Source organism: Microchirus variegatus (genome assembly GCF_963457635.1).
Source record: "Microchirus variegatus genome assembly, chromosome: 3".
Classification (NCBI taxonomy): domain Eukaryota; kingdom Metazoa; phylum Chordata; class Actinopteri; order Pleuronectiformes; family Soleidae; genus Microchirus; species Microchirus variegatus.
In genome coordinates, this window is record NC_139804.1 from 30,932,030 (window position 1) to 30,959,423 (window position 27,394).

The 27,394-nt window shown below is 41.6% G+C and overlaps 1 protein-coding gene across 1 annotated transcript in view; it reads right to left on the reverse strand.

Annotated features, from left to right (window-relative positions):
* Positions 1–27,394, reverse strand: part of elna (elastin a) — a 50,054-nt gene that overhangs the window by 7,163 nt on the left and 15,497 nt on the right. The window contains exons 6-46 of the mRNA XM_083886965.1: positions 17,311–17,361; positions 17,086–17,157; positions 16,254–16,283; positions 14,822–14,896; positions 14,359–14,436; positions 13,472–13,519; positions 13,280–13,342; positions 12,552–12,587; positions 12,395–12,469; positions 10,937–10,978; positions 10,773–10,853; positions 10,608–10,661; positions 10,369–10,500; positions 9,879–9,911; positions 9,384–9,611; positions 9,138–9,305; positions 8,759–9,001; positions 8,493–8,636; positions 8,190–8,375; positions 7,863–8,072; positions 7,537–7,740; positions 7,350–7,433; positions 6,781–6,924; positions 6,647–6,697; positions 6,522–6,554; positions 6,319–6,384; positions 6,175–6,213; positions 5,929–6,081; positions 4,764–4,883; positions 4,633–4,668; positions 4,289–4,339; positions 2,804–2,830; positions 2,692–2,706; positions 2,588–2,617; positions 2,478–2,501; positions 2,354–2,377; positions 2,174–2,221; positions 1,157–1,195; positions 696–1,070; positions 501–557; positions 181–216 (exon numbers count right to left, since the gene is read on the reverse strand). Coding sequence (XP_083743091.1) covers positions 181–216; positions 501–557; positions 696–1,070; positions 1,157–1,195; positions 2,174–2,221; positions 2,354–2,377; positions 2,478–2,501; positions 2,588–2,617; positions 2,692–2,706; positions 2,804–2,830; positions 4,289–4,339; positions 4,633–4,668; positions 4,764–4,883; positions 5,929–6,081; positions 6,175–6,213; positions 6,319–6,384; positions 6,522–6,554; positions 6,647–6,697; positions 6,781–6,924; positions 7,350–7,433; positions 7,537–7,740; positions 7,863–8,072; positions 8,190–8,375; positions 8,493–8,636; positions 8,759–9,001; positions 9,138–9,305; positions 9,384–9,611; positions 9,879–9,911; positions 10,369–10,500; positions 10,608–10,661; positions 10,773–10,853; positions 10,937–10,978; positions 12,395–12,469; positions 12,552–12,587; positions 13,280–13,342; positions 13,472–13,519; positions 14,359–14,436; positions 14,822–14,896; positions 16,254–16,283; positions 17,086–17,157; positions 17,311–17,361 — 3,705 coding nt within the window. The remainder of the gene's footprint in view (positions 1–180; positions 217–500; positions 558–695; positions 1,071–1,156; positions 1,196–2,173; positions 2,222–2,353; positions 2,378–2,477; positions 2,502–2,587; positions 2,618–2,691; positions 2,707–2,803; positions 2,831–4,288; positions 4,340–4,632; positions 4,669–4,763; positions 4,884–5,928; positions 6,082–6,174; positions 6,214–6,318; positions 6,385–6,521; positions 6,555–6,646; positions 6,698–6,780; positions 6,925–7,349; positions 7,434–7,536; positions 7,741–7,862; positions 8,073–8,189; positions 8,376–8,492; positions 8,637–8,758; positions 9,002–9,137; positions 9,306–9,383; positions 9,612–9,878; positions 9,912–10,368; positions 10,501–10,607; positions 10,662–10,772; positions 10,854–10,936; positions 10,979–12,394; positions 12,470–12,551; positions 12,588–13,279; positions 13,343–13,471; positions 13,520–14,358; positions 14,437–14,821; positions 14,897–16,253; positions 16,284–17,085; positions 17,158–17,310; positions 17,362–27,394) is intronic.

The following is a 27,394-nucleotide window of genomic DNA, read 5'->3' on the forward strand; positions in this document are numbered from 1 at the left end:
ACAAACTTATCAGCACGCTGGACAATTTCCTGCACAGGAAGCTTAAAGAAACGCCGTCTCCTGACCAACTGCCACTTTGAGCACTGGAGCCGAACGTTACAGTTGCTGTTTAAAAGTTGGGGGGGAATATTGTGCATTAATGCTGTCGGCCTCCTCCTCCTCCTCTCATTTCATACATACCCTGCCCATAACCTTGAAGATATGGATTGTATCCGCCTGAATCATGATGACAGAGAAAAGTGGTATTATTGTCTCAATTGGTTCTTCCGTCGTTTACAGTTTGTGTCGGGGACGAGTTTGTGGAAGATTTCGTAGTAAGTGAAAAACTCTGCGGGAAAAGTTTGAATGTCTTCCTCACTAAATGACACCCACAGTACGTTTAGTCTCTTTTAATAGATCATATTATCACAGTACACTGGTTTACCATCCATCGAGATTTTTAAGGTTTTTAAAAAAATGCATACTTTAATATTTTAAATGAACTGTAGGTGCTCTCTCACCTTGATAACCCCCTGCTGCCAGTGGGATTCCGACTCGGCCTCCTGCTCCACCTACAACTACAAGAGGTAGTAGAAACACAAAAAACAGTTTATGAAATTAGTTACTGAAATATATGCACAATTAAAACCAGTTCCAGTTTATGCCAGAAAAGGTCACTGAGAGGTAATAAATACTACAATTGAACACACACACACCTGGAGGTTTGGGAGGCTTTGCTCCAGACAGCGGTACAGTTCCTGCTCCAGTTCCAGGTACAAGCCCAGTTCCAGCTCCGGGTCCAAACCCAGTTCCAGCTCCTGGTCCAAACCCAGTTCCAGCTCCTGGTCCAAACCCAGTTCCAGCTCCAGGTACAAACCCAGTTCCAGCTCCTGGTCCAAATCCAGTTCCAGGTATAAACCCAGTTCCAGCTCCAGGTACAAACCCAGTTCCAGCTCCTGGTCCAAATCCAGTTCCAGCTCCAGGTATAAACCCAGTTCCAGCTCCAGGTACAAACCCAGTTCCAGCTCCAGGTACAAACCCAGTTCCAGCTCCAGGTCCAAATCCAGTTCCAACACCAGGTACAAAGGGAACTAAATCACCAAAAGAACAGAAGTAATGTCCACTGCGATTGAACCAATGTCTACATTATGTCAGACAGACAATATAAGTAACTTACCGCCATATGTTCCACCATATGGATATCCAGCTCCAGTTCCTATGGAGTAGACGTGTAAAAAGCTAAATCCAACTTTGGAACTTTGACTAAGAAGAGAGTTTGTGAATTTGTGTGAACACAATGAAGTGAGTGATTCAGTGTTGGCTCTTGTGTTGTTAGTTTACTTTTAAGGACATCTACACACCCCACTTGCATAAATTACATAAATTGTTAATCTTATGTCCGTTAAATTGCTTTCCTCTCAGGGACACAATTGAATTGTTCTCAATATTTGACTGAATCAATGAAAATACGGGGGGGGGGGGGGGGACTTGGACTTGGTCTCATGTCCATCATAAGATCAGAAGTGCAGAACAACAAAAAAAAGCCCTGAAACTGAGGAGAGGAGTTGATAATTGGGTTAAAAAAAAGGCCTGATGCAGCTTTTCCTCATCAGCTGCCACTACTATCGATCTAAGTGGAACCGTTATTAAGTGTCTAGACTGAATGTGCACAGTAAGACTAACACACGGCCTCAGAGCGAGCCATCAAATCAAACAGGATTGTAAAAGGGTGCACAGATAAATTGGGATTGTTTTGATTTCAAAGTGACAAGGCATCACTTATTGTATAGGACCTTTTCTGACCAGTTTGTCGTCATGCAGACCAAAATATTGGTCCTGATGAGGCAGAAGCTCATTTATTTTAGTTTAGGATTAAGGATTAAGATTAGAATTGTGTTGACGTTGAGATTAGAGTTAGGCATTAAGTGCTTGTGGTTTAGGTAAGAGATTTACACTTAGATCAGGCTGTCCAAATGAATGGAAGTCCTAAAAGGAATCGCTGTGTAAACGTCTGTGTTTTTGTGTCTGCCTCCTTTATCTTTTACAGTATTACAGGATATTCGGTAGTATATGTACAACTGATTATATCCTGATTTTGTGGCAAATGTAATGTACAGATTATTTGGTAGTATAATGTTTGTGAACCACAAGGAAAAAGGGAGTTTATGTGGATGTGGATGTAATTCATATTTACCTGGTAAATATGGTTTAGGAGCCTTGACGCCTGTGCCAAGAGGAACACCTGAAAACAGCAGAGTTAATCACTATAATCACACACTGCAGCAGATAAGCATTCGGTCTTTTGTTTTTTGTCTCCACCATGTGGCGAGAAGGATTTATTATACATCCGTACAGTTTCAATGGCGACACATACCTGCAGGCTGTTGGACAGGTGCAGCTAAAGGAGAGAATGGAGTTTAAATCATTCACATTTAGAAAGAATGGAGTGTAAACAAATGTAAATAAACAAGATGAGTTCAGAGGTTGTTTGGACTTACCCGGCTGGCCTTGGCCTGTGCCCACTAAAACCACAACCAGAAAAACAACATAACTTAACTGTCATTGATCATAATGAATACACAAAAAGAGTAACGAACACTGCTCCTACCGACAGGAGGTCCTCCAACGCCTGCTCCACCTGCAAAACGAGCTTTTTAAATTTCACGTCACCTCGAAATACAACGTGCACAAATGTGAGATTGACATATTTACCAACACTTGTGCCACCTGTGAAAGGAAAGAATACGATGACATTACGCACATGTTACAAATAATTGTCATAGGAAAGTATGACAAAATAAATAATCTCATATTTATGACTCACCACCAGGCTGAATAATTCCACCAGAAACTGTGAGGAAAACATTAGAAAATGTGGATTTAGAACAAAATTAGATTAAATAGACGCAAACATATTGTAGATGATTGAGTTAATGTGAACCCACCGCCTGTTATTTCACACGTCCACCACAAGAGAGCGACGTTCAAGAAAGAAATTTGAAAAAAGCAACATTAGTCCAGCTTTATAAAGTCACTGTCTTCACTACATTGTTCAAGTTATAGATTATAGTTGCATTTTCTATATTTCTAATTTCTACATGTTAAAGAAGGAAGGAACTGCTTTCAAGAACAAAATGACAAAATATACATACAGTATAGATTTGAATTGATGTTTTAAACTGAGAAGACAGCAGACACACAAAACAACCATCCACTGCAAGGTAATATACAGAAAATATATTTAAAATCATACGCAACACAGATAAATATCAATTATCATGTGACAAAAAATGTCATCCAGAACAATGAGGTGTTAGTAAAAAGTAGCCGACTCGTGAGAAAAAGAGCTGTGGCCACAAGTGACAGATCAAATCCACTCTTCTTTCAGCACCACATGAAGCACAGCTGTCATGTGGTAAGTGCTCTTGTGTTTGGCACGAGTACACAACACCACTTTGCTTTATGATGAGTCATACTGAAAGAGGTCACTGAATAATGTCTGTCTTTGCAATGGAAGCAAGCAATGGACGTTTAAAAAGGTGTTTTTCCAATTGTTTTTTCAAACAGCATTTGAGAAAATGAATCACTTTTGGACATTAAAAACAATGATATTTCCATGCCACAGAAAAGAAAGCATGCAGATTAGGTCAGATGAAAGCTAGCAGGAATATAATCTGGGCTTTACCTACATAGATCAATGTGTTTATTAAGATATATATATACACACTACCGTTCAAAAGTTTGGGGTCACTTAGAAATGTCCATATTTATGAATGGAAAGCCCTTTTTTTCAATGAATATAACATTAAATTAATCAGAAATACACTCTACACATTGTTAATGTGGTAAACGACTATTCTAGCTGCAAACGTCTGTTTTTTAATGGAATATGTACATAGGTGTATAAAAGCCCATTTCCAGTAACCATCTCTCCAGTGTTCTAATGGTACATTGTGTTTGCTAATCGGGTTAGAAGGCTATTGGATGATTAGAAAACCCTTGAAAACCCTTGTGCAATGATGTTTCAGCGGAAAACAGTTTTGCTGGCAAAATTATGATTTTGAATAAAAATCATTATTTCTAATCTTCTCAAGCTCTTGACTATATTTTCTATTCATTTTGTAACTCTTTTGATGAATAAAAGTGTGACTTTTAATGAAAAGCACAAAAAAAATTGAATAGGTGACCCCAAACTTTTGAACGGTAGCATATATATGGTCATGTTCTACATCATGCATTAAAACTACAATCAGATACATGTTAAATGTTCATGGCTTCACTTCACTTTCATGCAAACAGCAAGTCTTACTGGGCTGCGGGACCTCTGGGGCCTTGCCAGTAGCAGCAATAGGCGTGAGCTCTGTCAAAAGACAACATGATCCAGTTTCATCCACTGTGCCATAAACTACAGTAGTGTGCGAGAGACCAGGAAAGACAGATGCTGTGGAGTGGACCGTGGTCATGATGGGCTGGAAGCTAAAAGGTGGTCAATAGCACGGTAGCACTAGCAAAACAATCAAAAATGAGTTTTGAGTGATCAGAAAATGGCTGAAGAGAATGTAGAGGAAATAAATGATGGCACAGCGCAGGTGCAGTAGCCCCAAATTGTACAGCTAACTATACAGTTACAGCAAGAACATATATAAACTCTACCTGGTTCAGCAGTTCCAGCTGGGATCAAGTCCTTTGCTGTAAAAGTAATAAAGTGTGTGTCATCTAAAAACAATAATAAAATCTGAATAGGAATAACAATAATAATAATGAGACTGTATTCCAGGCTTTACCTGGTTTTAGAGGAACACCTGTACTGCCTGGTAACACAACAGCAGAACCATCTGGAACAACTCTGACAGTTGTATCTGGAGTTGGTCCTGGAACGGCGAGTCCTACTCCAGTGATGCCTCCTGAAAGACAGGCACATGATGTCAACTCTGTTGCCTTTTCAAATGACAGAATAACTTTTTATTCCATTATATTTTTAACAATTATTCACAATTTACTGCATATTAAAACACTGTTTTAACCATTTAAAGCTCCCATAGAACGGAAGTTCCAATTAACGCTGTTTTTTGGTGTGTATCTGCATCATTACCTCGTTTATGAAGCCCTGAAGGTTCTAAACAAACAGTTCAGCCATTGCTGAGAACGTTGTATTGTATTGTAATCTCAGGTGCAGCAAGATCTCTGAAAAAACCTGTTCCGGTTACGTAAACAGCATTTCTCCTGAACAGCGGATCCTCCTGCTATGGGGCACTAGTCCGGGCCCCATAGCAGGAGGATCCAGAAGAATAAGAACGTCTGTTGTGGAGGTGTTTCACAAGCGACAGTGTCTTCTGACTCTGGGTCTGACTCTGGGTCAAAGGCGTAAAAGAGACTGCTGCGGGGAGTCATGACGAAGCTATTTATAAACATTTTTAAAACAATGTTTTGATAATGAGTAGCAGTGCATCCACCGCTCCAGAGGGGGGAGCTGCGCTTTTGAGAGCTGGTGTGTTAATTACGTCACTTCCAGGTATTGGCCAATCTCGCTGGCTGGCCAATCACAACACAGTCTGTCTTCTGGGGGTGGGATTTCAGGATGAAACAGTGCGGCTGACGAGAGCTTCAGTGAGGAGAGATTTCTATCAGCTCATTTACAGCAACTAGGTTTATGTATGTCAGTAGACCTCCATAACTCACATATATGTGCGATAGGACCACTATGGGAGCTTTAAAATTAAGAGAAACACTGCAGTTGTACATGAACAACAGATTTTGTGTGTTAAATTTGAAATATAACACATTTACAATGACATTTTTTGAGTCTTTGTCTCTTAGTGTGCGAAAACAGGCCAAAAATGGAAACTATGTAATTAAACTAACTTTTTTAAATTCATATTCCAACTTAATAAAACATTCTCTATGTGAATGTATGAATCTTTCATATATATTTGTGCTCGTTTCACTTGCCATATTTAGCAGCTTTTGCAGCAGCAGAGTATTGTCCATCTGCTCCTATTGTTCCTCCAGTTCCTCCTAACCCAGTTCCTCCTAAACCAGTTCCTCCAGCTCCTAGTCCGACTCCACCAGCTCCCAACCCTGGACCAACTCCACCCGAAATACCTATGTGAGGGAGATAAAGCAAGTTGTCTATAACTCTTATAAGAATAGATTTACAAATGAAAGAAATGAAAATACTTAAACAAAACCTCTTACCATACTTGGGGGGTTTGACTCCGCCACCAGCTCCATAACCTGTCAAGACACAGCCTCATGTTTGCGACTGAGACTTCACTCAAACATGGTGAAATCATAAAGGAAGCAGCAGCAATGCAACAATATGTCAGTTCAATAACTCACCACCATAGCCACCGCCCAAACCAGGTACAAGTTGTCCTGCTCCTCCTTGAACTCCTCCTTGGACTCCTGTAGAGAAGTGATTAAAAATCAGATTTACCACCAAACATGAGATTAAAAAGAAAAAAATGCTGACTGTAATCTTTTTAGTTTCCCAGTTGATATGTAATGAAAATATCAGTACTCATGTTAATCGTTAAACTCACCATATTTAGGAGGTTTGGCACCAGCTGCCAAAGCTGCAACACAACATGCCCAGAAACGTTTAGATTATATAAAAAAAATGTTTAATTATTTCAATAATGTACCAAAACATCTGACAGATGCTTACATCCATAGCCTGGTAAAAGTGGGACTCCACCACCAGCACCCCCACCTGGACCTGTAATGGTTATTAAGGTCATTATTTCTTTTGAATTATCATATGATACACATATTATTTAGTTGTTTTTTAACTGTAATTACCGTATTTAGCAGCTTTAGCAGCAGCAGAATATCCACCTCCTAGTCCTGTTCCTCCAAGTCCTGTTCCCCCTAGTCCGGTCCCTCCAAGACCTGTCCCTCCAAGTCCTGTCCCTCCAAAACCTGTCCCTCCAACAGCGCCTTGTCCTGTGGAAACAATTGTATTCTTCTCTAAAGCAGGTGGTATGGCTTAATATGGTATATTTCTGCAATACATGTAAACATGTAAAAGTCCCTTATTTGCTATGGGCTTCAATACTAAACAATAGAGGTCAGGATTAATTCATGTTCTATAAATCGAAAAAGTTGTGGCAAAGTATTAACTCTTTTTGGAATTGGTGTTCTGCCAGGCCTGCACCTTCAGAAGAAAACAGGTGAGGTGCTTAGAATTCCCCTGTTGCTGAAAAATAGTGGAATAAAACGTTTAAAGGCCTCATCATTTCTTGTGTTCTCAACTTCAGCCTCATCCTTTTTTAAAAGTGTCCTCTTCTGATATCAGTGGGCTCTGCAGTCAGAAATCCACATCTGCTCACAAAAACACGAGATATTCTTAGACTTATAACTAATTTTACCGTATTTAGCAGCTTTAGCCGCAGCAGCAGCGGCAGCAAGTTGTCCTCCTGCTCCTCCCAGTCCTCCTCCAAGTCCCCCTATTCCTGTGGAAAGCAGGTTCATAAGAAACAGCTGAGTGAAGTACAACTCAGATTTTTTTTTTTTTTTTTTTTTTTTTTAAATGAATCAATAACTATATAACCATACCATATTTAGCTAATTTGCTATTAAGAGAATATCCCCCAGCTCCGAGTTGTCCTCCTGCTCCTAGTTGTCCTCCAGCTCCTAGTTGTCCTCCTGCTCCTAGTTGTCCTCCTGCTCCTAGTTGTCCTCCTGCTCCTAGTTGTCCTCCTGCTCCTAGTTGTCCTCCTGCTCCTAGTTGTCCTCCTGCTCCTAGTTGTCTGCCAATTCCTGAGAGGGAAAAAGGGAAACATAGTTATAGCTAACATTTGTACATATTTTGCAGCTCATAATCTGACATAATGTTGGGTTAAAGACAAGGTACATATAACAATTCACTGCATACACCATACCATATTTAGCAGCTTTGGCAGCAGCAGAGTATCCTCCTGTTCCTAGTCCTCCTGTTCCTAGTCCTCCTGCTCCTAGTCCTCCTGCTCCTAGTCCTCCTGTTCCTAGTCCTCCTGCTCCTAGTCCTCCTGCTCCTAGTCCTCCTGCTCCTAGTCCTCCTGCTCCGAGTCCCCCTGCTCCAAGTTGTCCCCCTGTTCCGAGTTGTCCTATCCCTGGGAGGGAAAGAGAAATTTGGTACTTTTGAAGATCATATACTGTATGTGTAATTTTATTAGCTCATAATCTGAGTTTAAAAATGTGCAAATAATAATTCAATGTATACATAATACCATATTTAGCAGCTTTGGCAGCAGCAGAGTATCCTCCTGTTCCTAGTCCTCCTGCTCCTAGTCCTCCTGCTCCGAATTGTCCTCCTGCTCCTAGTCCTCCTGTTCCTAGTCCTCCTGCTCCGAATTGTCCTCCTGCTCCGAGTCCCCCTGTTCCAAGTTGTCCCCCTGTTCCGAGTTGTCCTATCCCTGGGAAGGAAAGAGAAATTTGGTACTTTTGAAGATCATATACTGTATGTGTAATTTTATTATCTCATAATCTGAGTTTAAAAATGTGCAAATAATAATTCAATGTATACATAATACCATATTTAGCAGCTTTGGCAGCAGCAGAGTATCCTCCTGTTCCTAGTCCTCCAGCTCCTAATTGTCCTCCTGCTCCTAATTGTCCTCCTGCTCCTAGTTGTCTTCCGGCGCCGAGTTGTCCTCCAGTTCCGAGTTGTCCTATTCCTGGGAAAGAGGAATTTGGTACTTTTGAAGATCATCTGTACTGTATATGTAACTTTTTTATCTCATCATCTGCCGTAGTGTTGAGTTTAAAAATGTGCAAATTATAATTCAATACATAATACCATATTTAGCAGCTTTGGCAGCAGCAGAGTATCCTCCTGTTCCTAGACCCCCTGCTCCTAGTTGTCCTCCTGCTCCGAATTGTCCTCCTGTTCCTGCTCCGAATTGTCCTCCTGTTCCTAGTCCTCCTGCTCCGAATTGTCCTCCTGTTCCTAGTCCTCCTGCTCCGAATTGTCCTCCTGTTCCTAGTCCTCCTGCTCCGAATTGTCCTCCTGCTCCAAGTTGTCCTCCTGCTCCGAATTGTCCTAACCACGGGAGGGAAAGAGGTATTTAGTACTTTTGAAGATCATGTGTACTGCATAAGTAAATTTTTTAGCTCATCATCTAACATGGTGTTGAATTTAAAAATGTGCAAATGATAATTCAATTAATACATAATACCATATTTCGCAGCTTTGGCAGCAGGAGAGTATCCTCCTGCTCCTAGTTGTCCTCCTGCTCCGAGTTGTCCTCCTGCTCCGAGTTGTCCTCCTGCTCCGAGTTGTCCTCCTGCTCCAAGTTGTCCTCCTGCTCCAAGTTGTCCTCCTGCTCCGAGTTGTCCTCCTGCCCCTTGGAGGGAAAGAGAAAAAACAGCTCATAATCTGACATAGTGTTTAAAGTTTAAAATCTTTAAATTAAACATAATACCATATTTGGCAGCTTTGGCTGCTGGAGAATATCCAACTGGAAATCTTCCAATGGGTGCAGCTCCTTGTCCTCCACCTGGTACCCAAAGTGGTATCCCTCCTGGAACCCCACCAGGAACTCCACCAGGAACGCCACCGGGAACACCACCAGGAACTCTACCTGGAAAACCACCAGGAACGCCACCAGGAACGCCACCAGGAACTCCACCAGGAACTCCACCAGGTACACCTGCCCAGAGTGGAACACCAGTGGCAGAAACAGGTGGAGTGTGTCAGGATACAGAGATAATGTTTATATAAAGGGTAGAGGGTATAAAAAAGAGGTTCTAATCAACATAATGTAAGATATGTAAGAATATAGATATAACACAACAACAACAACAACAATAATAATAATAATAATAATAATAATAATAATAATAATAATAATAAATAAATAAATAAATAAATGATATAAAACAATTCCATCAAATGCAAAAATAAAGCAATCCATTACCATATTTAGCAGCTTTGGATGCAGCTCCATATCCTGTGGTAAAATATTAAAAAGAAAATGAATTATATAATCACATTTTTTACAACTACAGTGCATAGAATGACAAATGGGGCTTTAGGGGGAACAGAATCTTTGATTTCATATATTGTCAGAGGACAGCAGGAAATCCATGCATCATGTATCAACCCTCCTTTCTGGGCATTTCCAGTCAAAAGTTCCTAGACATAGGGCAGCGGTGGCTCAGTTGGTAGAGCACCTGCCCCATTTGCTGAAGCTGAAGTCCTCGCTGCAGGTGACCCTGGTTCAAATCCCGCACCAATAACCTGCGTGTCATTCCCCATCTCTCTGCCTCCCGTTTCCTGTCTCTCTATACTATGCTATCATTAAAGGCAAAAAGGCCCGAAAAATATATTTAAAAAAAAAAAAAAAGTTCTTTGACATCACTATATACTTTTAATTTTTTTAAATTAGTTTTATGTAAATATTATACCTCCTGGCACTTGCCCTGGATACAGTCCACCTCCACCAACACCACCGACGCCTCCAACACCGCCAATCCCTCCAGCACCACCGACACCACCAACACCGCCAAACCCGCCAAACCCTCCAACACCACCCAAACCTGGAGTAGAGAGCACAGACATTAGTCAGAATCAAATAAGTTTAGTGCAGTACCAGTTTAAAGAAAAGTAAAAACAATAGGAAAGTCAGCAACCATAATAAAACTACCATATTTGGCAGCAGCTTTAGCCTGAGCAGGTGATATCATTCCTGGTCCCACTCCTGCAGAGAGTTTAAAAAAAATAGTATATCAGGAATTAATATATATGTTCAGTATTTTCTACCTCTCTTCATATCAGTTATCAGTAGATTTGGGGAGAAAAAAGCACTCACCAGTTCCAACTGGATATCCAGGTTGTGAAACCCCTAGTCCTCCTGGCAGTCCAGCCCCACCAGCACCAAAGCCCCCATAACCTGCGACATTGTAATATGACATATAAGAATCCTGTGCCACAGTTATGTCATTCCCTGTGAAGATGTTTGAAAAACATTTGTACCAAAGGGAAGAGTTCCGCCTCCTTGTTTCGCTCCATAGGCACCTGAGGAGAAACGACACACAAAGATCTTCAATAACAAACATCAAACTGATAGTCCTCCTGTACCGGTTTCGGACCTTGAGAGTCTCCGCTCATCCAGCCTTAACTAATGTTGAAGTAGACTGTGATCTTTTCATCCACAGTGGAATAAACTCTGCAAAGGTTCACGGTCAGTCTGTCTGCGTGTGAGCCGCACCAGGAATCTTCTTTGTATACAGATCCATGTCATACCGAGTTCACGTATTCAAGTAAGAGCAGCTGAGGCTCATCGAGTTTGACGTGCCACTGTGAAACATGTACATCACATTTCACGAGATCTGATAGTAGTACAAATATACTGCATTCCACATACCCAGTACACCAGAGTGCAGTCAGATGTCTCGCCCTCTTTCCAGTTTTACCACGAGTGAACTCGTGTCAGTGAAATGCTTGAATTCAAATATGAGCTAAAAACTTTATATCTATGTTCCAAACGCTGTGACTGATGCAGAGTGTTTGGTCTGTGACATGGATCTCTCAGTCTAATGTGTCCGATGGTAAATCAAAGAGAACACACAGCAATCTCTAAGGAGTCATTTCAGTGATTTTGTGGTTTTAATTATGAGGTAAGTGATAAAAGCAGAAAATACAATTACAATTTATTCAGTTAATGCTCCATTCTGTACCATTTCTTGGCAGAGAATACGCTCCGAAAAAAGCAAGTGTTTCTGTAAAAGTGTCAAATCATCGCCTGGTTTTTACAGCAGCCATGTACGTGAATCTGTTTATTACGCAAAGAAAGAATAACGACGACTGTCCACGTAAAGCTAATGCGTAAAGCAAAAAAATGGAAGGAACACACTCTAAAGAGAGTGTGGAAGAGTGTTCCTCTCTGGTATGTGAAGGCGAAGGCCACCATAGTGAGGCCTGTCTCACCATTGGATGTTTGGAGTTGTCTTTCTATGGGGTAATGGACAATTGAGTTTTTGCAGCACTTTAGGGTTGGGGTTAAGACAGATTGGAGAGACAAAACAACAAATACATAAACCCTGATGAGAAGTGGGCTACTGGAACACACCGTAGCTGGACTGAACTAGCTAAGCACTGCAACCCCCAGTGAGAAGCAATATACAGTATATGCAGAGGATGTGTGGCAAATGGATGCTTCAAAGCCGAAAATCTTACTATCGCAGTTAAAGATTGATGAGGCACAACAAGGTACAAAAATGCTACAGCAAGAAGGGGAGCCAGGATAACCGGTACTATGCCACAGTAAGAACAATGAACAACATGAGCCATAAAGACCATGGAGAAGAAGGCTAAAGAGGGTAAAATCAAGGCAACAAGAAAAGAGATAAGCCATCTCACAGAGCTGCAGAGAGGTGTGGTAAAGAAAGAGCTGCTTAAGAATTAGATTCAGAATCTAGATTCAGGTCTCACCTGTTTTGGGGGATTTTAGCGGGTATCCATGGAAAACCCCTGGCTGCATCTGTCCACCGTAGCCACCACGGCCTCCTGTGCCAGGAACACAATTTTGAATTGCGATCGAGCTAAAACCAGGAACAATAATACACATGTAAAGCATAAATAAGGTTACCTGGTCCTTGACCTCCGCCTTGTCCTCCGCCCCCAACTGTGGGAGAAAAAAGCACAACATTTAACAAGATAGAGGAAATAACTGAGGTCATTGTGCAACAACATCAACAAATCTACACTTGTTTGGGATGCTGTCAGCTATCATCACTACCACTTACACTAATCTTAAATGTAATATTTTTACTCATTGTATGAGAAATTATTTTTTTTAATATTTTCTATTGCGGCACTGTGTATGTTATGGTTTCTGTAAAACTGCTCTGTTGCCAATGTCTTTTCTTTAAAAGTCAGTGAAAATTAGTGTTAAAAAATAGAAATACAAGTTGTATTCACTAATGATGAAAGAAATCCAACAAGTGTTACCCTGACTAGTGTAATGGTAAAATTCAATTTCTGTGTCTCAGAGCTACATTTGCCCAACACTGATACCCACCAGGTTCAGAATACCAGGTCCTTTGTGTATAGTGTATTGTATATTTTGTATTGTATCTAGCCTGAAGGTAGAGACTTTGTCTATTGGAGGAATGAGGAGGTGGGAGCTGCTCAGACACAAATGTGGAGTGTGCACTTTGCTCGGGGTCTTTCTCCAGCAAGGATCACTCCTGTGAAGATCGACCTTTTCCTTGCAATGAAAATAAAACCTTGTCGGCCGGGCAGAAGTTCTCTATTTCATTCTTCACCACCAGTAGAGAAATGTCCACAACACTAGTGACAAGTCTTAGACCTTACTGGATTTAGAATTCAGGTCAGTGCCGGTTGGCACCCCGGGCAGAACGCCACGTCCGCCAAACCCTGGAGGAGCCGCAAGAAACCAGAAAACAGGTGAATTAAATCCTCAAAAGAGCACAAAAATACTGCCCATTCATGGTGTGACTCATTTGACAAATACTGCCGGAGATAAATCAATGAAAAAGATAAAACCTTGTCCTGGCACCAGTCCACCTTGGTAAAGTCCAGGCACACCCACACCTGCCACAGCCAGTGAGAGAAGTCAGATCGTTTTCCACATTCCACAACATGTGAAGGCTCTGGCATGCACAAGCAGGTATTTATGAAAAACATGACAACACCTAGGAAAGATTGTTTCTCAAAGCTGTGTCAGTGAAGCCAGAGCAGGTGCTATACTGGGATCTTACAGAAGTGGCTAATGGCTGGATTTTCATTATCTTTGTCCGTCTTTGGCACTGCTGAATATATTTACGTTTATATTTCCTGCTCTATGAATAGTGTGTTTTGTAGAATGTATGTATATATAGCATTATTCCCTCTTTTGTAAAAAATAACTTTTTTAAATTAGATTATTCCTGGGTTACACACTTGAGACTTTCTCCAGTAGCATTATTTTAATTTTTTACTTATTATGAATCTATTTTTAAATATATTATTATTAGCAATTTCTTCTTATGTGCTTCTTAGGTCTGTGATGTGACTTGGTGAAGCAAATGTCATAATAAAAAGAACATGCAGTATTAGATCCTCACGATCCGTCACTACATTCCATAAAATTAAGATGTGCAAATCTAAACTTTTTACGACTCTCCTTGATTCTTTCTTTCTTCAATATTTATGATTCCTCGACGTTCTTCTTGGACATTGAATCCACTCTGAAATACTGACAGTGCAAAAAGAAAATCCTGATTTTGCAAAGCAATTATTAGAATCATTTTTTTGTATGCCTTGTTTTACTGCAGTGGCCCTGAACGCCTCTCACATGCAACATAAAAATAGTGTTGATGTTGCTCTGCTTCCTGGTGAATGACATCCTGTCTGCCTGATGCTTTATGTGTTTATTGTTGAGTCTACGAAACCTGGCACTTTGGACGCTTTCTTTCCCGCGGCACCACCAACACCTCCTCCTGGAAGGCCGGTCTGAGGAATAACAGGTACTGAAAAAAAGAAAAAAAAACATAAAATGTTACTTGGTCCATTGAGGGACTATGATAAATGTAAAAAACATATGCACATCTTTCTTATCCAGGCACCGAGCGCGAGTCCAAACAACTGTAACTGTGATTCCTGCCTCACAAGGGCACTTTTTTATGCTCTCTTTAAAATTGCTGCTTTGTTTTATTAGGAAATGAACTGTGCTGGATCTCGTGCTGACTCTTCAAAGAAATGTCAGATATTCATTCCTCTGGTCATGAAGAAGAGCGAGTTTGGGGCTTCGAATACTGTACTTAAAGAGGCAGAAATCACAGAATAAATGTAAATACAAGCTGTAGCTAAAAACAAGTCTGATTTCTCATTAATACAAACAAAATAATCATTTGCCTCCAGCGGGTAAAGCAGCTCCAGGTCCCGTGCCACCGGGAACTCCTCCTGCCCCCAGAACGGTTCCTCCAGTCCCTGTGTTTAGAATATAAAATGTAGACATAATGTACAGCACACACCTCAAACCTCAGATTAAGAAAAAGAGAAATTAAATTGCATCTTAAACATGGCAACATATATCACAATAAACAAAAACAAGCAGCATTAAATAGAATTTTTTTTTTTTTTTTACAAATTCTATCAATAATTAATTACATGACTGCTCACCGGAAATCCATCTATCTATCTATCTATCTATCTATCTATCTATCTATCTATCTATCTATCTATCTATCTATCTATCTATCTATCTATCTATCTATCTACTTCATCCCATGTTATTTAGAATATAATAGAATAAATCTTCATTGTCCACTGAGTTAAATGACATAGTATAGACATAAAATACAACATAGGGCTTTGCTGTTCTTGTCAGAAAATGGAAATTACAATTTTTTTTTTAATCAATATTGAGATTATAATAATAATATATTCGTAAAATGTTTACTTAAAATGCAATTGATTCATGACGAAAGCTTAGATTTGCAATAGTTTTATGGCCCTCAGTCCTCAGCTCTGCTGTAGTAATATATCCCATCACCACTAGAGGGCCCTGTAACACTTATAAGCCATAAGAAGCAGGTACTGTACAACTCGGATTGTGCCAGACCCAGAGTGACCGTTTGTAGTGAAAGCTGCTAATCTGGCCCTTCGAGTCTGTCATCGCTGCGTGATGAAAAACAACACGGGCAATGTTTAATCAAATCAGGAGAGTCAGCCAGCACGCGGGGCATTCGCCTTGCCTCGTCAAATGCATCATTTCTTTGGCTGTCCTCTCGTGAAGGAAATGAGCTGTCGCCCTTGCTTTTAAGGGAGATTGGCAGCAGAATAAAACGCATTCATTTATTTGTCTTAGCTTTTAAAACATTTGTTATAAAATTCCCCATACTTTGCTGGACAGACGTTGCGCACTGCCTGAAAGTATGTGGCCTGGGAGATCTGGTGAGGAAAAGTTTGGCAAGGGAATGTTGTGTTTTTATCTGTGCTCTTTTTTCACTGTCATGAAAACAAGTGCAGACTGATTCTCGGGGACTGCACCTTTGTCATTGCCAACCAATACTTAAGAATGGGCTCTTCGCCATGATTGAACAATCCGGACTCCATGCTTAATCAGCCTGCCTAAATGAAAGCAAATCATGTGCACACACACACAGACACACACACACGGCACAGACCCTCAGGTCACACTGGGCTCTGCTGAAGTTCAAACTGTCTGCAGGCCCACAATAAAAAATGCGAGTACGTTTGCCAAACGCTGTTTTAAAGCGCTGAAAAGCTTTGCGTCATTATCCAGTAGATTTAAAGTCCCTCATCAGGCCTGGAATCCTCTTACCTCCCTGTGGCAGCAGATGGCCCCCTGCACCTGTGGATAAGACAACAAGAATGTCAGCTGTGTTAATTAAGAATCAGGAAATAACCTTCGAGGAGCTTAATCTGAATTAATGATACATATGTGTTTGTCCAGTGTATAGAAACCCAGGCTGGAGGGAGGATGGCACCACTTATTGTGTGAGTGAATGATAATAGGCTTATAACTCAAGCATTAAATTTGATCTTTCATTCAAGTGTTTGTAATAAACCACTTGAAAGCTCTTTTAAAACAAAGAAGAGACAAAAAAATACCATGCACTTGCACGTCTAGATGCATCTTTTACCATTTATATATGGATATTACAGCCAAACTTGAATTTGAGGCATTACAAGCCCACAAAATGACACAAACAACCGACAAACAAGGGGAACATAATCATGGTCTCGGTCTAATAACCAATATTACATCACGTCTGATGAGCCGGAGTTTCCAAGAAATCAAGACTTTGTTTTGTGTCCAGTGGATTAATAAACAAAAGATTATTCAGCCTCGCAGCGAACGCAAAACATGCCTCTCATATTCCTATTAAAATACAGAAAGATAAACCGACATCAAAGCTCTCATTTCGGCTGCATTCTATCAAAGTCGTGATCGAAAAAGACACATCTGCTCTTACAGTGTGAAAGAAAATGTTTCTGGAGCGGTCCGTCCAAACACAGCTAAATATACACCAGGGGGGATGCCACAGAGGCTGGTGCTAAATACAGCACATTATTCTGAAAGTATACAGTTATTGCATCAAAAACTGAACAGATAGCAAGCTGAAATAAAGCAGGAGAAGAAGAAGCTGTACCTCGTTTGGCAGCCTTCTGTCCAACTCCTGGGAAAAAGCCTCCAGCGCCGCCACCATATCCACCGTAAACACCTGAACAAAACAGAGACAGAGGAAGTTAGTGAGTTCTGGCTTTGAGCCATAAGATACTTTAGATGTATTTTGTACGATTTATGATCCGTGTTATATAACACGTTTGACCTCTGTAACATTAAATGTTACACATTGCAGTTTCACGGCGCTCACCTCCTCCCTGGCCGACACCTCGAACACCACCGCCTCCTAAGTTGCCATAACCTGCGCGAGAAAGGAAGTGATATATGGGCAGAAGGGTAACGTAACAGAAATAACATAAAGAAGCGACTAAGAGGGTTAACAAAAAAAACAAAAAACAGAGCTTTCATCACCATGAAGAAGAAAATATCCTTCAGCAGTTAATAAAAACAACCCATCACTCACTCCGTCATCAACGCATTTTCCAGGATCGGCGAGTTCTGCTAACTATAGATTTCAAAGCAATAATCGTTGATTAAATGTGATTTACAACACTTCTCGTTTGTGTTCCGAGAGCCAAGGTCTCGATTTTAAGAACAATGGAAACAGCTGACGGAGGAACATGATGGACGTAACATGACATGAGTGTTCTGGTTGTGCTTTATTTTAAGACATAAATATTTGTGCTCGACTTGATGCCTAACAAAGTCAGCTCGGTGGTGACAGAATTCAACGGAGACAGTAATGGGTGTAAATTTAAAGAAATGGATCATATTAAAGAACAAAGCGACCGTGATATGTCAAGACTCGCTTCACTGATAATTGCGCATGTGGGAGATTCACATTTTTAATTCTAATTTGCAGTATGCAAATTAGAATTTATGCTTTGGTTTGGGCTGTTTGTCTGTTGAGCCACTCCAATAACACAGCAGAACTAGTCAAACACACCTGGCTGCAGCTATGCAGTCTTGCTATGTTCACCTTATAAAAATAAATATAAATTCTAGCTGTCATATTTTCATGTCTGAGGTAAAACAGGACATGATATTGTAATATACTAGATTTTGTTTTCGCCAAAAACAAGTGGTGTGAAACCTTAAAAAAACACACTCTCCCTAACTCTCTGAAAATTTATTTAAGGATTATCCATTCCTTATTATTGATAGATAAGTTCCTCCCGGGTCAAACATTGGCCCAGAGCAGAATGTGACTGCATGAAATATGAACTGTACGTAAGGATTAAAAGAAGCTCGAGTTGAACAAGTTCACAGACCAGAGACAAACACGCTGGAGCGATGGAGACAGTTTGTGAAATGAGGAATGTGAACGCGGCCAATAAGCAGGTCCACCGAGGAACTTGTTTTCAACCAATACTTGTAAGCCAGACAATCTGGGGTGAGAACAACTCAGCATGGGAAACAAGCAGAGAGACAGAGATACACCGGAGACCGGAGGGCGAGGGAGCTTGGAGTGAGTCCAGTGGTCTGCAGCGCAGGTAATGATTCTACAGGGAGGAGGAAGAGGAGGTGGAGGAATGTGTTGGGACAGACGCAGGGAAAGATGGAAGTGTGGAGTTTCATGACGTCGTCAAAAACAAACGTGGGCACTGGCTTTGCCAAGGACTTGGCAAACAGCGTGAGCAAGCAACGCAAGCCCAGACGCTAAGCAAAGCATCTCCCCCATCAGAGTTTGAAGCACGATTCTCCTCGAGTGCTCAACCATCCCCGGACACACCTTGAAGTAATAACAACAGTAATCATTTTGGGGTATAAATCAAAGTGATGGAGGGCCTTTTCATCTCCAGCGTCTCCTGCGCTGACAACGAGGAATCTGCATCATTCGTCACGTTTTTATCAGTGAGCACCACGTACCATAAAAAAAAGTTGAATTGACGGGAATCTGACGCCAAACAAAGGAAGTCTGAGGATTTACGAGACACCGAGGATGCCGAAAAAACCCCTAAAAAGTTTGGCATGAAATTTTCATTTAAAAATATACCGTCTGGCCCTTGCACCGGCCAGTCTGAGGAGACATGCAGCACAGTTTTCACAGTAGAGAGATGATCTATGTCAGCGTGGGAGAGACACGCAGAATGAGGGACATCAGGAAGACGTATAGCTTGTCCATCCATCATTTGGCCCACCTGCGATGACGTGTTCATGACCCAACCTGGGTCTTGCAATCACGCTCAGGGTCGACCAGTACCTGGAGATCAGCTCGCTGATTTGAGATGAGATGCAGACATGTGTACGACAAGGAAGAAAACATTTACTGGGGTTCTCTCCAGTGAAAAACACACTTCCCTGAAGGTTGTGTACTTTCGGGGTCAAAGCGAGAGGACATGGTAACAAAATCAGACTCTTTGTTGGTCCGATGTGCAAAACTGATTGTGTCTTTGGGAGGTTTTTGCACAAAGGCTCTCTTTTTAGCCGTATTTACGGCATCATCATGTCAGCTCAAAGCCGCATGCTTTCGTTGGACTGCCATCACTGCAGAACGTCAGCTCGCACAAACAGATCTGTCTTAGCTCACACATTATTGGAAGTCTTCTCCGATGTTGTTTGTTGTCCTGAACCACACACATGGAAAGGCTGCGCCATGAACACAATATCTAATCATTGCTTTTTCTTGGTGCCGCTCCAAGTATTTAGTCCATTTCTGACAAGCTGAAGGATTTCTCGACACTAATTTAGTGGCTAAGTTGATCTCAGCGGTGCTCAAGGCATAGAAGGAAGCCCGTGAGACCACTTGAAAGCCCAACTGGCTTTGGACCTTGGACAAAGGAACCCTACATGAGGTCACCAGTCTGAATGCAAGATGGAAGGGGCAGAAACCCAATACGACACAGGAGGGAGTACTGAGGGCCAAGGAAAGTGGAAGGTAAGTGATGCAGTACTGAAATGCATCATAGTTTACTCAGTTTAAAGTTGTTAAAAAATAAAAATAACAGTACGATAGAAACATGTTTCGCACGCCAGTTTGCTTTCAGAAAACACCACTGGCTTTCACAGCTGTGTATGGACAAGTGTAGAAGCAGGTTGTTGAGGTGAGATCTGGGATAGTGTGGCAGCAGATGATTGAGCATCGCAAACAGCGGAGGTGGCTGGTTCACAGATGACTTCATGGAGGGTACACGCGACTATGAATATGAAGTCCAGACCTTCTCAGACAAACTAGGAGTCTTGTTTTCAAGAGGAACCAAAAGAGACAGAAAAACAAGTCGTTTCCTGCTGCGTCATGCTGCGTATTTGTTCCGGGATACAGTCGACACAAGGGCAGTATGTCCAGTTCTTTTAATGAAGTTAAGTCATTTTCTCAAACTCGGGTCCAGCACAAGTGATGGATACGAGCCAGTGTGGAGGTGAATATCTGGTTTCCATCTCGCCGCTGATACATCTTGCTCATGCTCTATTACGGTAATCCTGTTTCAGTGGATCAGAGAAATACAAGACACATAAATCAAAATATTATCTTCGGCTCTCAGAGTCTTTCACTTTCTCATTCTAACCCATTTCTTTATCCTTATCTCCCCTCATTTTCACCCGTTTCTCCTGAAACTGAAACTGTGTCTAAAGTGTTGGGCAAGACGGGAAGTGATAATGGCAGCAATCAGAAGAAGCCAAGCGTGAAAAGGGAAAAGATGGAATTGTTTGCTGCGCTCCATCTTCTCTCCATTTTCCCTTACCTCTCTCTCCCTCTGCTCTCTGCTCTGTGAACAGCTGGACCTGGTGAGGGGTTTAATTTAAGAGAGGGAAGAATTCCATGGCGGGGATCCACTTTAACTAATGGCAGACTCTTGGAAAGAAGACTTTGGAGCTGGAATGTCCAGGAATCTTCTTTTTTTTTTCTGCGTGTGAAATGTTTGTCACTGTATTCGTTGTTTTGAGGAGGGACGTCCTGGTCGAAATCTTAAGTATCAGATTGGCGCCCCATCTTGGCATTTTGGCCACCATCACCTTCTCCCCAATCTTTTAAATGCACCAGCTATCTCACCACATGTTGCTTTAGTGCATAGGTTCTTCATGTAGCTCAGCTGTGAAATGAAGTGGGGCTTTTTTGGGACAGTTCAGCAGTACCTGCAGCCTCACAGCAGGAGTCTGTTCTTCTTTCTTTTCTGCTTTCTCTATTAACTTTAGACGGGACATCTTACTTCTTATACCAGGACCTCCCTTGTTTTTAGCTGATATTTAATCAAACTGCTCTGAAAGGGACAATTAAATTCCATTTGTCATCAGAGCGTGATACTGGTCCTCTGAGACAGAAGATTACGTCTTTGGTTCAGCTATAGTAACACTTGGTTTTCTGAAAAACCACAATGATGTGAGAGGACTTAAAGCTGTCTGGAAGAATGCTATGGCAATACATATGCTGAACGTTTTTTTTTTACGTGATGGAAAACCTTGATGGTAATCCTCCGCAGGATCTTCATGTTAACCGTGATTGACAGGAAGATACTGCTCCTTGGCCGTGGTCCCACATACATTTTTCACTTCTGAAAGCTAAGCCTATCATTATGTCCTCCACTGTCATGACACCAGATTTTTATCAGTATCAAATTAGCACCGTGATCCTCTTCCAAGTTCCTGAATAGATTGCATTCTTAAGACGTGACACAGAAGAGCTGGATGAAAGCAGAATGGTGTGAGGTGTTGCAGCGTTCACACTGAAGCTTCCCTTGTTTTCTGTCCCAACTTCCTCTCCGTGACCACCACCAAACTCCTTGTGACAAGTCGCATGTTGGACTCATTTGCACGTTCACCCAAACGCTGTACACAAACGCTCTCTCGCAGGCTGGTGTGAACCTTCAGACGCTGGCCGCGAGCCTTTTATTGTTTTCGCTTTCCTCTTCCATGGAGTCATGGACACAATCAATGAGAGGTCCCAAAGGCCCCCCCGAGTCTTGATCTTTGCCAGATGACCACAAGTGCACTGCAACTGTCAGGTCCCTACGATGCAGTCATGAAGTAAAAGCGGACTTTCAAAACTCTGACGTGCAGTTATTTATTGTTGTTTCAGGCTTATGATTTGTAACTGATTGGAAACAGTTGCTTCATACAATGACAGGAAGTGAACGCTCGGTCTCATTACGTATGTGGCGAGTTCTTACATCGATGAAGCACCTTACTAACTTTGGAGTCTCACCAACACACACCCGCCAGGGCCTCATAACAAATACATAATCTCATTAAGGCATTGTGCAATTCCTCAAAAAAAAGGGGCTCCAAATTAAAGGCAACTGTAAAAGTCACCATTACACATTACAAGAGCTGCTGCCATCACGCCAAACCAGACTCTGCCTTGCCCAGTGACGCCTGCAGCTGTCTGACCTCACCAACCCAGAGTCCTTGTGCGTCTCACACCTCCGCAGACTCATGGCTTATTTCAAATACACCTATGTCAAAGACTGCTGCTGCTGTTCTTTAATTCAAACTGTGATAAGTAATTCATCGTGGTGTGGTTTGTGATGTCATTGTTTATGCAACACACAGTCACACAGAGCAGAACACGCTATGCTATAAGATTTCAAGTCGACCAAACATTTCACCCCTTTCACTTGTTTGCATGGGAGTCGAGAGGCTCTGCTTTTCCTACGCTTTTATCCACTTGTGCAGGAATGTCACAGTTGGTCTGCCAACACAGAGACCCTGAATATGTCTGAGGAGTATCCCCTAAACCAGATCTCATTCCATCACCCAATTTGAGCTTGGCACACTCACTAAGAACATGTTCGCTAAAGAAAAAACAGAAAAAAGCAGGGAAACATTCAGCAAGTATTAGAGAGCACAGCAGGACACACTGACCAAAGGAACCAGCAGCTCTTCTGTGATTAGCATGTTCCATGTCTAGAGAAGTGCAAGTGCACAAACGATGCATAAGGTGAGAAAACCACTTAACACGGTCTGTACTGTAGCTATGGTATGTAAAGTTGGCCAAGAGTGTTTCCTCTCCCAGATGGTCCACATATGCATCGAACTGCTTTTCCACTGTTCTGACAACTCAGGGTTGAGAAGAGAGACCAACGTTGGACAGGTTGGCTCAAGTCAGAACATGCAAATTGAAACAGTGACGTTAGATTCACGGAGTGGGCTTCATCATTGCACAGCCATGTGAAGCATTTCACTATGAGAAACATATGGGGCGGCCTACAGAGGAAAACTGTTACACGAGACGAAATGTGTCTGTTAGAGTAGAAATGCCATTTATCAACTGGGCATCGCAGTATCAGTATGGTCTGTACATGCTTAGAAATAAAAGTGCTAAGTAGAACCATATCAGGTTCTTCGGCTTGTCCTCATAGGAGAACCCTTTTTGGCTCCAGGTAGAGCCTTTTTATAAAGGTTCCACCTGGAACCCTTTTGGAGGGTTCACTAAGAACCCTTTTAAAACCGTTTATTTAGGAAAGGGATTTTAAAGGGTTATCTGGGTCACTAATGGTTGGAACCATTAGTGTTACCAAAAACTCTTTTTGGTAACACTAATGGTTCCAACAAGAAGCAAATGGTTTCAGGTAGAACCTCAGACCTTGTAGAAGGAGAATTTTGGAACCCTTATTTCTAAGAGTGTAGGCCTTTGCAGTGGTACTGATTCATGGATGAACACATGAGGATATATACAGTATATGGCCTACAGGGCCAAAGCTGAAATCTCACTCACTCATCTTCTACTGCTTTATCTTCCACATGAGGGCTGCAGGCAGCGCCGGTGCCAATCCCAGCTGACATAGGGTGGAAAGGCCCTGGACAGGCCGCCAGTCCATCACAGGGCCACATAGAGACAAACAACCATTCATGCTGAAAAATTGTCAATTTAGAGCATCCAATTTATCCCCAAATGTGCATGTTATTTGGACTGTGGGAGGAAACTGGAGAACATGCAAACAGAAAGGCCCTTGTTCCGACCCCAAAGGTGAAAAAGTCAATTATCCCAGCACTAGGGCTTGATAAGTTCTGAAAAATCATCTCTGGATAGAAGTACTTTTCAAAATAAAGGTTCAGTGTGCAAGAATTTTTAACCTTTAACTGTAGATAATAACAAACAAGGGACTCCTCTGCTCATCCCTCCATTTCCAAAGTGCATCAGGGAACTGAGATGATGATGTTATTCCTTCCTTTGTGTAGTGAGCATAATGTGCTTCAAAATGCAGAACACTCACACTATGGCTGGTTTATGTCTGTTTTAGGCTACTGTAGAAAGTACAAAGTACATAAAGACAAGAATAATTAAGGGCATTTGACTATTTTAATGTTTAATCTACCCAACATTTTAAGTAGCACCTCTGAGTAAGAGCTCAAAGGAGTCTTATCTATTTATTCTATGCTTTACACATCTCAGGTTCTAAATGAAGTAATTCACCTCTGTACATCTGGAACATGGTTTCTATCGTTACCATACCATTTCTACAGTATGTGCATTCTTGCCCTTGTGTTCACCCAAATGTACGACATATACCAATGCTCTGCACTAAATTAAACTGTTATTGCTCCTACTTATCCAGAAGACATCATTTCATGTCGTCTGAGTTTAATCCAGTTCTGCCAGTGACGGCAGTAAGGTCGTTCAACTGCTTATCTGTCTTTGTGGACTCTCCAGGAAATAAGAATGAGAAACGTCTCCGTCACTACATAAACACCAGTGAGACTGCGCTGCCAGATGGACAAGGACAGTGGGCCCATGCTCCAGAGCTGCTGGCAAAAAAAAAAAGAGCAGGGGAGAGGTTGAGAGCATGCCAAGGTGTGTTCATCGGAGAACACAGTGAACATGGGAAATAAGCACACACTGGCAGAAACATGCTCGCTAAAGAGCAAGCACAGAACAGGCTGGCGAAAGGCTGAGAAACTGTCGTTGAGAGTGAACGTGTTGATCCAACGTGGGGGGAAAATACCACAATTACAAAATGTAATGCGTGGCATGCGTGATGAATTAAACACCAATAGAATCCAATAAAGCCCCTTATCTTGATTAACAGCGATATGAATTTTATTCCCAAGATGAATTAGTGAGATTATTGTAGACACTAACAACAACATGTGGTGAGGTCACACAAGAAAAAATTGCTAGGGAAACAACACGCTTTTCCAGAGTGAACAAACAAGCTCCGATGGCTGCGAGTGTATTGGGTGGGCTCTGTCGAGTGTGGGAGCAGAGTGTGTGTCTGATATATATAAAAAAGTTTCCCCTGCAGACAGTTCAGGATCCGAGCTCATGAAAGCTTGGCTCAGAGAGAGAAAGATAGGTGTGTGGAGGCCAAGCAGAACAAGCACTTAATTTACGGTGTGTGTGTCTGTGTGAGCTCAAATGTATGTTTTATGTCCCCAAAAACAACGTCTTTAAGTATAAGGATAAGTATTTTAGAACTGACTATAATATAGCATAATGCATATTTATATATTGTATAAATATGCATGTGTGTGTGTGTGCTCACATTTGCAATTATACGCTCACATTCACAAGCAGATGCTTCCAGGTCTGAGCTTCACAAATGAAAAACATGTGAGCTTCTGGAGACGGAACCTCGTCCTCCGAGCTCATCTTCTTTAAAGCTCAACACTTTCATCTTCACCTCCATCTATCCTTCTCTTTTATTTTGGCGAGCTCTCTAAGAATGTGTGCTGCACGCATGAATGATCTGGGTATCGGTGGCGAAAGACCGGACAGCCAACCACATCTACTCGTCCACTTTACGTTGCCTGTCATGAAGCAGACACACACACACTTAGTCAAATATCCTGATATGAACCAGAGGCTTTGAAGACGAACCAAAAGAAGCAGGTGTACAGACCGCATAGAAAGTTACACATGATCTAATCTTTCAAATGATCCAGAGTTTTGTTGCTTCATAATGACTGGGTGGATAATCACCTCATACGAGCAAAACCGATTGCAACAGCTTTTAAGTTCCAATGTCAAAACAAAGTCAAGTGTTCAGGCAATGAAAACCAAACATCCAAACATGTAACGTCTGCTTTGAATGGGCTCAGTTTTACAGCAGTCTGGCCACGGCCATGTCACTGCACTGACCAGCGCAATCCATCATTCGAATTATGCGTGTTTGTCCAACCGTGATGTTATCTTTCACCTCATAGTCCGAACTATTTTATGTTATTTCTCAATTACTTCAGCTTGTTATATTTATTCAGTGGAAGTGATGTCGAGCCAAAGTTAAAGTAGAGTAAGGAGTTAGGACTAGTTCCACTCGGCTATCAGTTACTGTGTAAGACTAATGCAACACAACAGCCCTGAAATAAATCCCACAGTCATTAAGCTACGTATTTTGGAAGCTATGGATGGCGATGTCGAGTTGCATTACTACTGTATATAATGTGACGTTGAGTAATAGGCTAATATTAACCTGCGACAATATGAATCTGATTAGATTTTATTTTTTGCATCAACCACAAGTGATGAAACGAAGGATATCTAAGAAGTGTTTGGATGTGTCACTTTAATAACGCCATCTCAAGGGAAGCCCGTTCCAAAACGTATAAACGCCATGACCCATTTTAGTCTCATAAAAACCTTGGTGCTCCAACAATCATCACAACAATGCGCGTCCCTTTCTCTACTATCAACTATGATCGCGAATGGAAGGGGTCAACAAATCTGGTGACACCTTTATATAAACCATATATAGTTTGTTTCCATTCTGATGATCAAAATCGATTGTGAATATTTGATGGTTATTTCAAAATGTATTCAAAAACTGAAAATCTAAACCCCTATTTAGTGCTAAATGTGTTTATTTTTCGATGACCTGCTATAGCCCACCTGCACTAGCTTCATGTCCCACCAGGGGGCCGCAGCCCATACTCTGGGAATCCCTGTCCTAGAGAAAACACCATAACCAGCTCTCAGTTTCTTTAGTCATTGCTGTGTTCTATCACACTCACTTTTCCATGTACTATCAAGTATTATTTGGGCCCATGGTTGGTGTAGTGGTTATCACTCTTGCACTCTCTGGGTTCAAACCCCGGGTTGGAACAACTTCGAGCCCCGTTGGAACAAGGGCCTTTCTGCAAGGAGTTTGCATGTTCTCTCCGTGTGTGTGTGGGGGTTTTCTCCGGTTTCTCCCCGGCTTCCTCCCACAGTTCGAAAAAACATGCAATGTTATGTATGAATGATGTGTGGTAGTCGGAGGGGCCGTTTGGCGCACACTGGCAGTCACGCTTCCGTCAGTCTGCTCCAGAGCAGCTGAGGCTACACGTAGCTTACCACCACCAGTGAGAATGTGTTAATTAATATGGGTAATTTGTAAAGCGCTTTGGGTGTCGAGAAAAACGCTCCAGAAATGTAATGAATAAAAATAATAATAATAAGTAATAACCTTGACAACATCAAA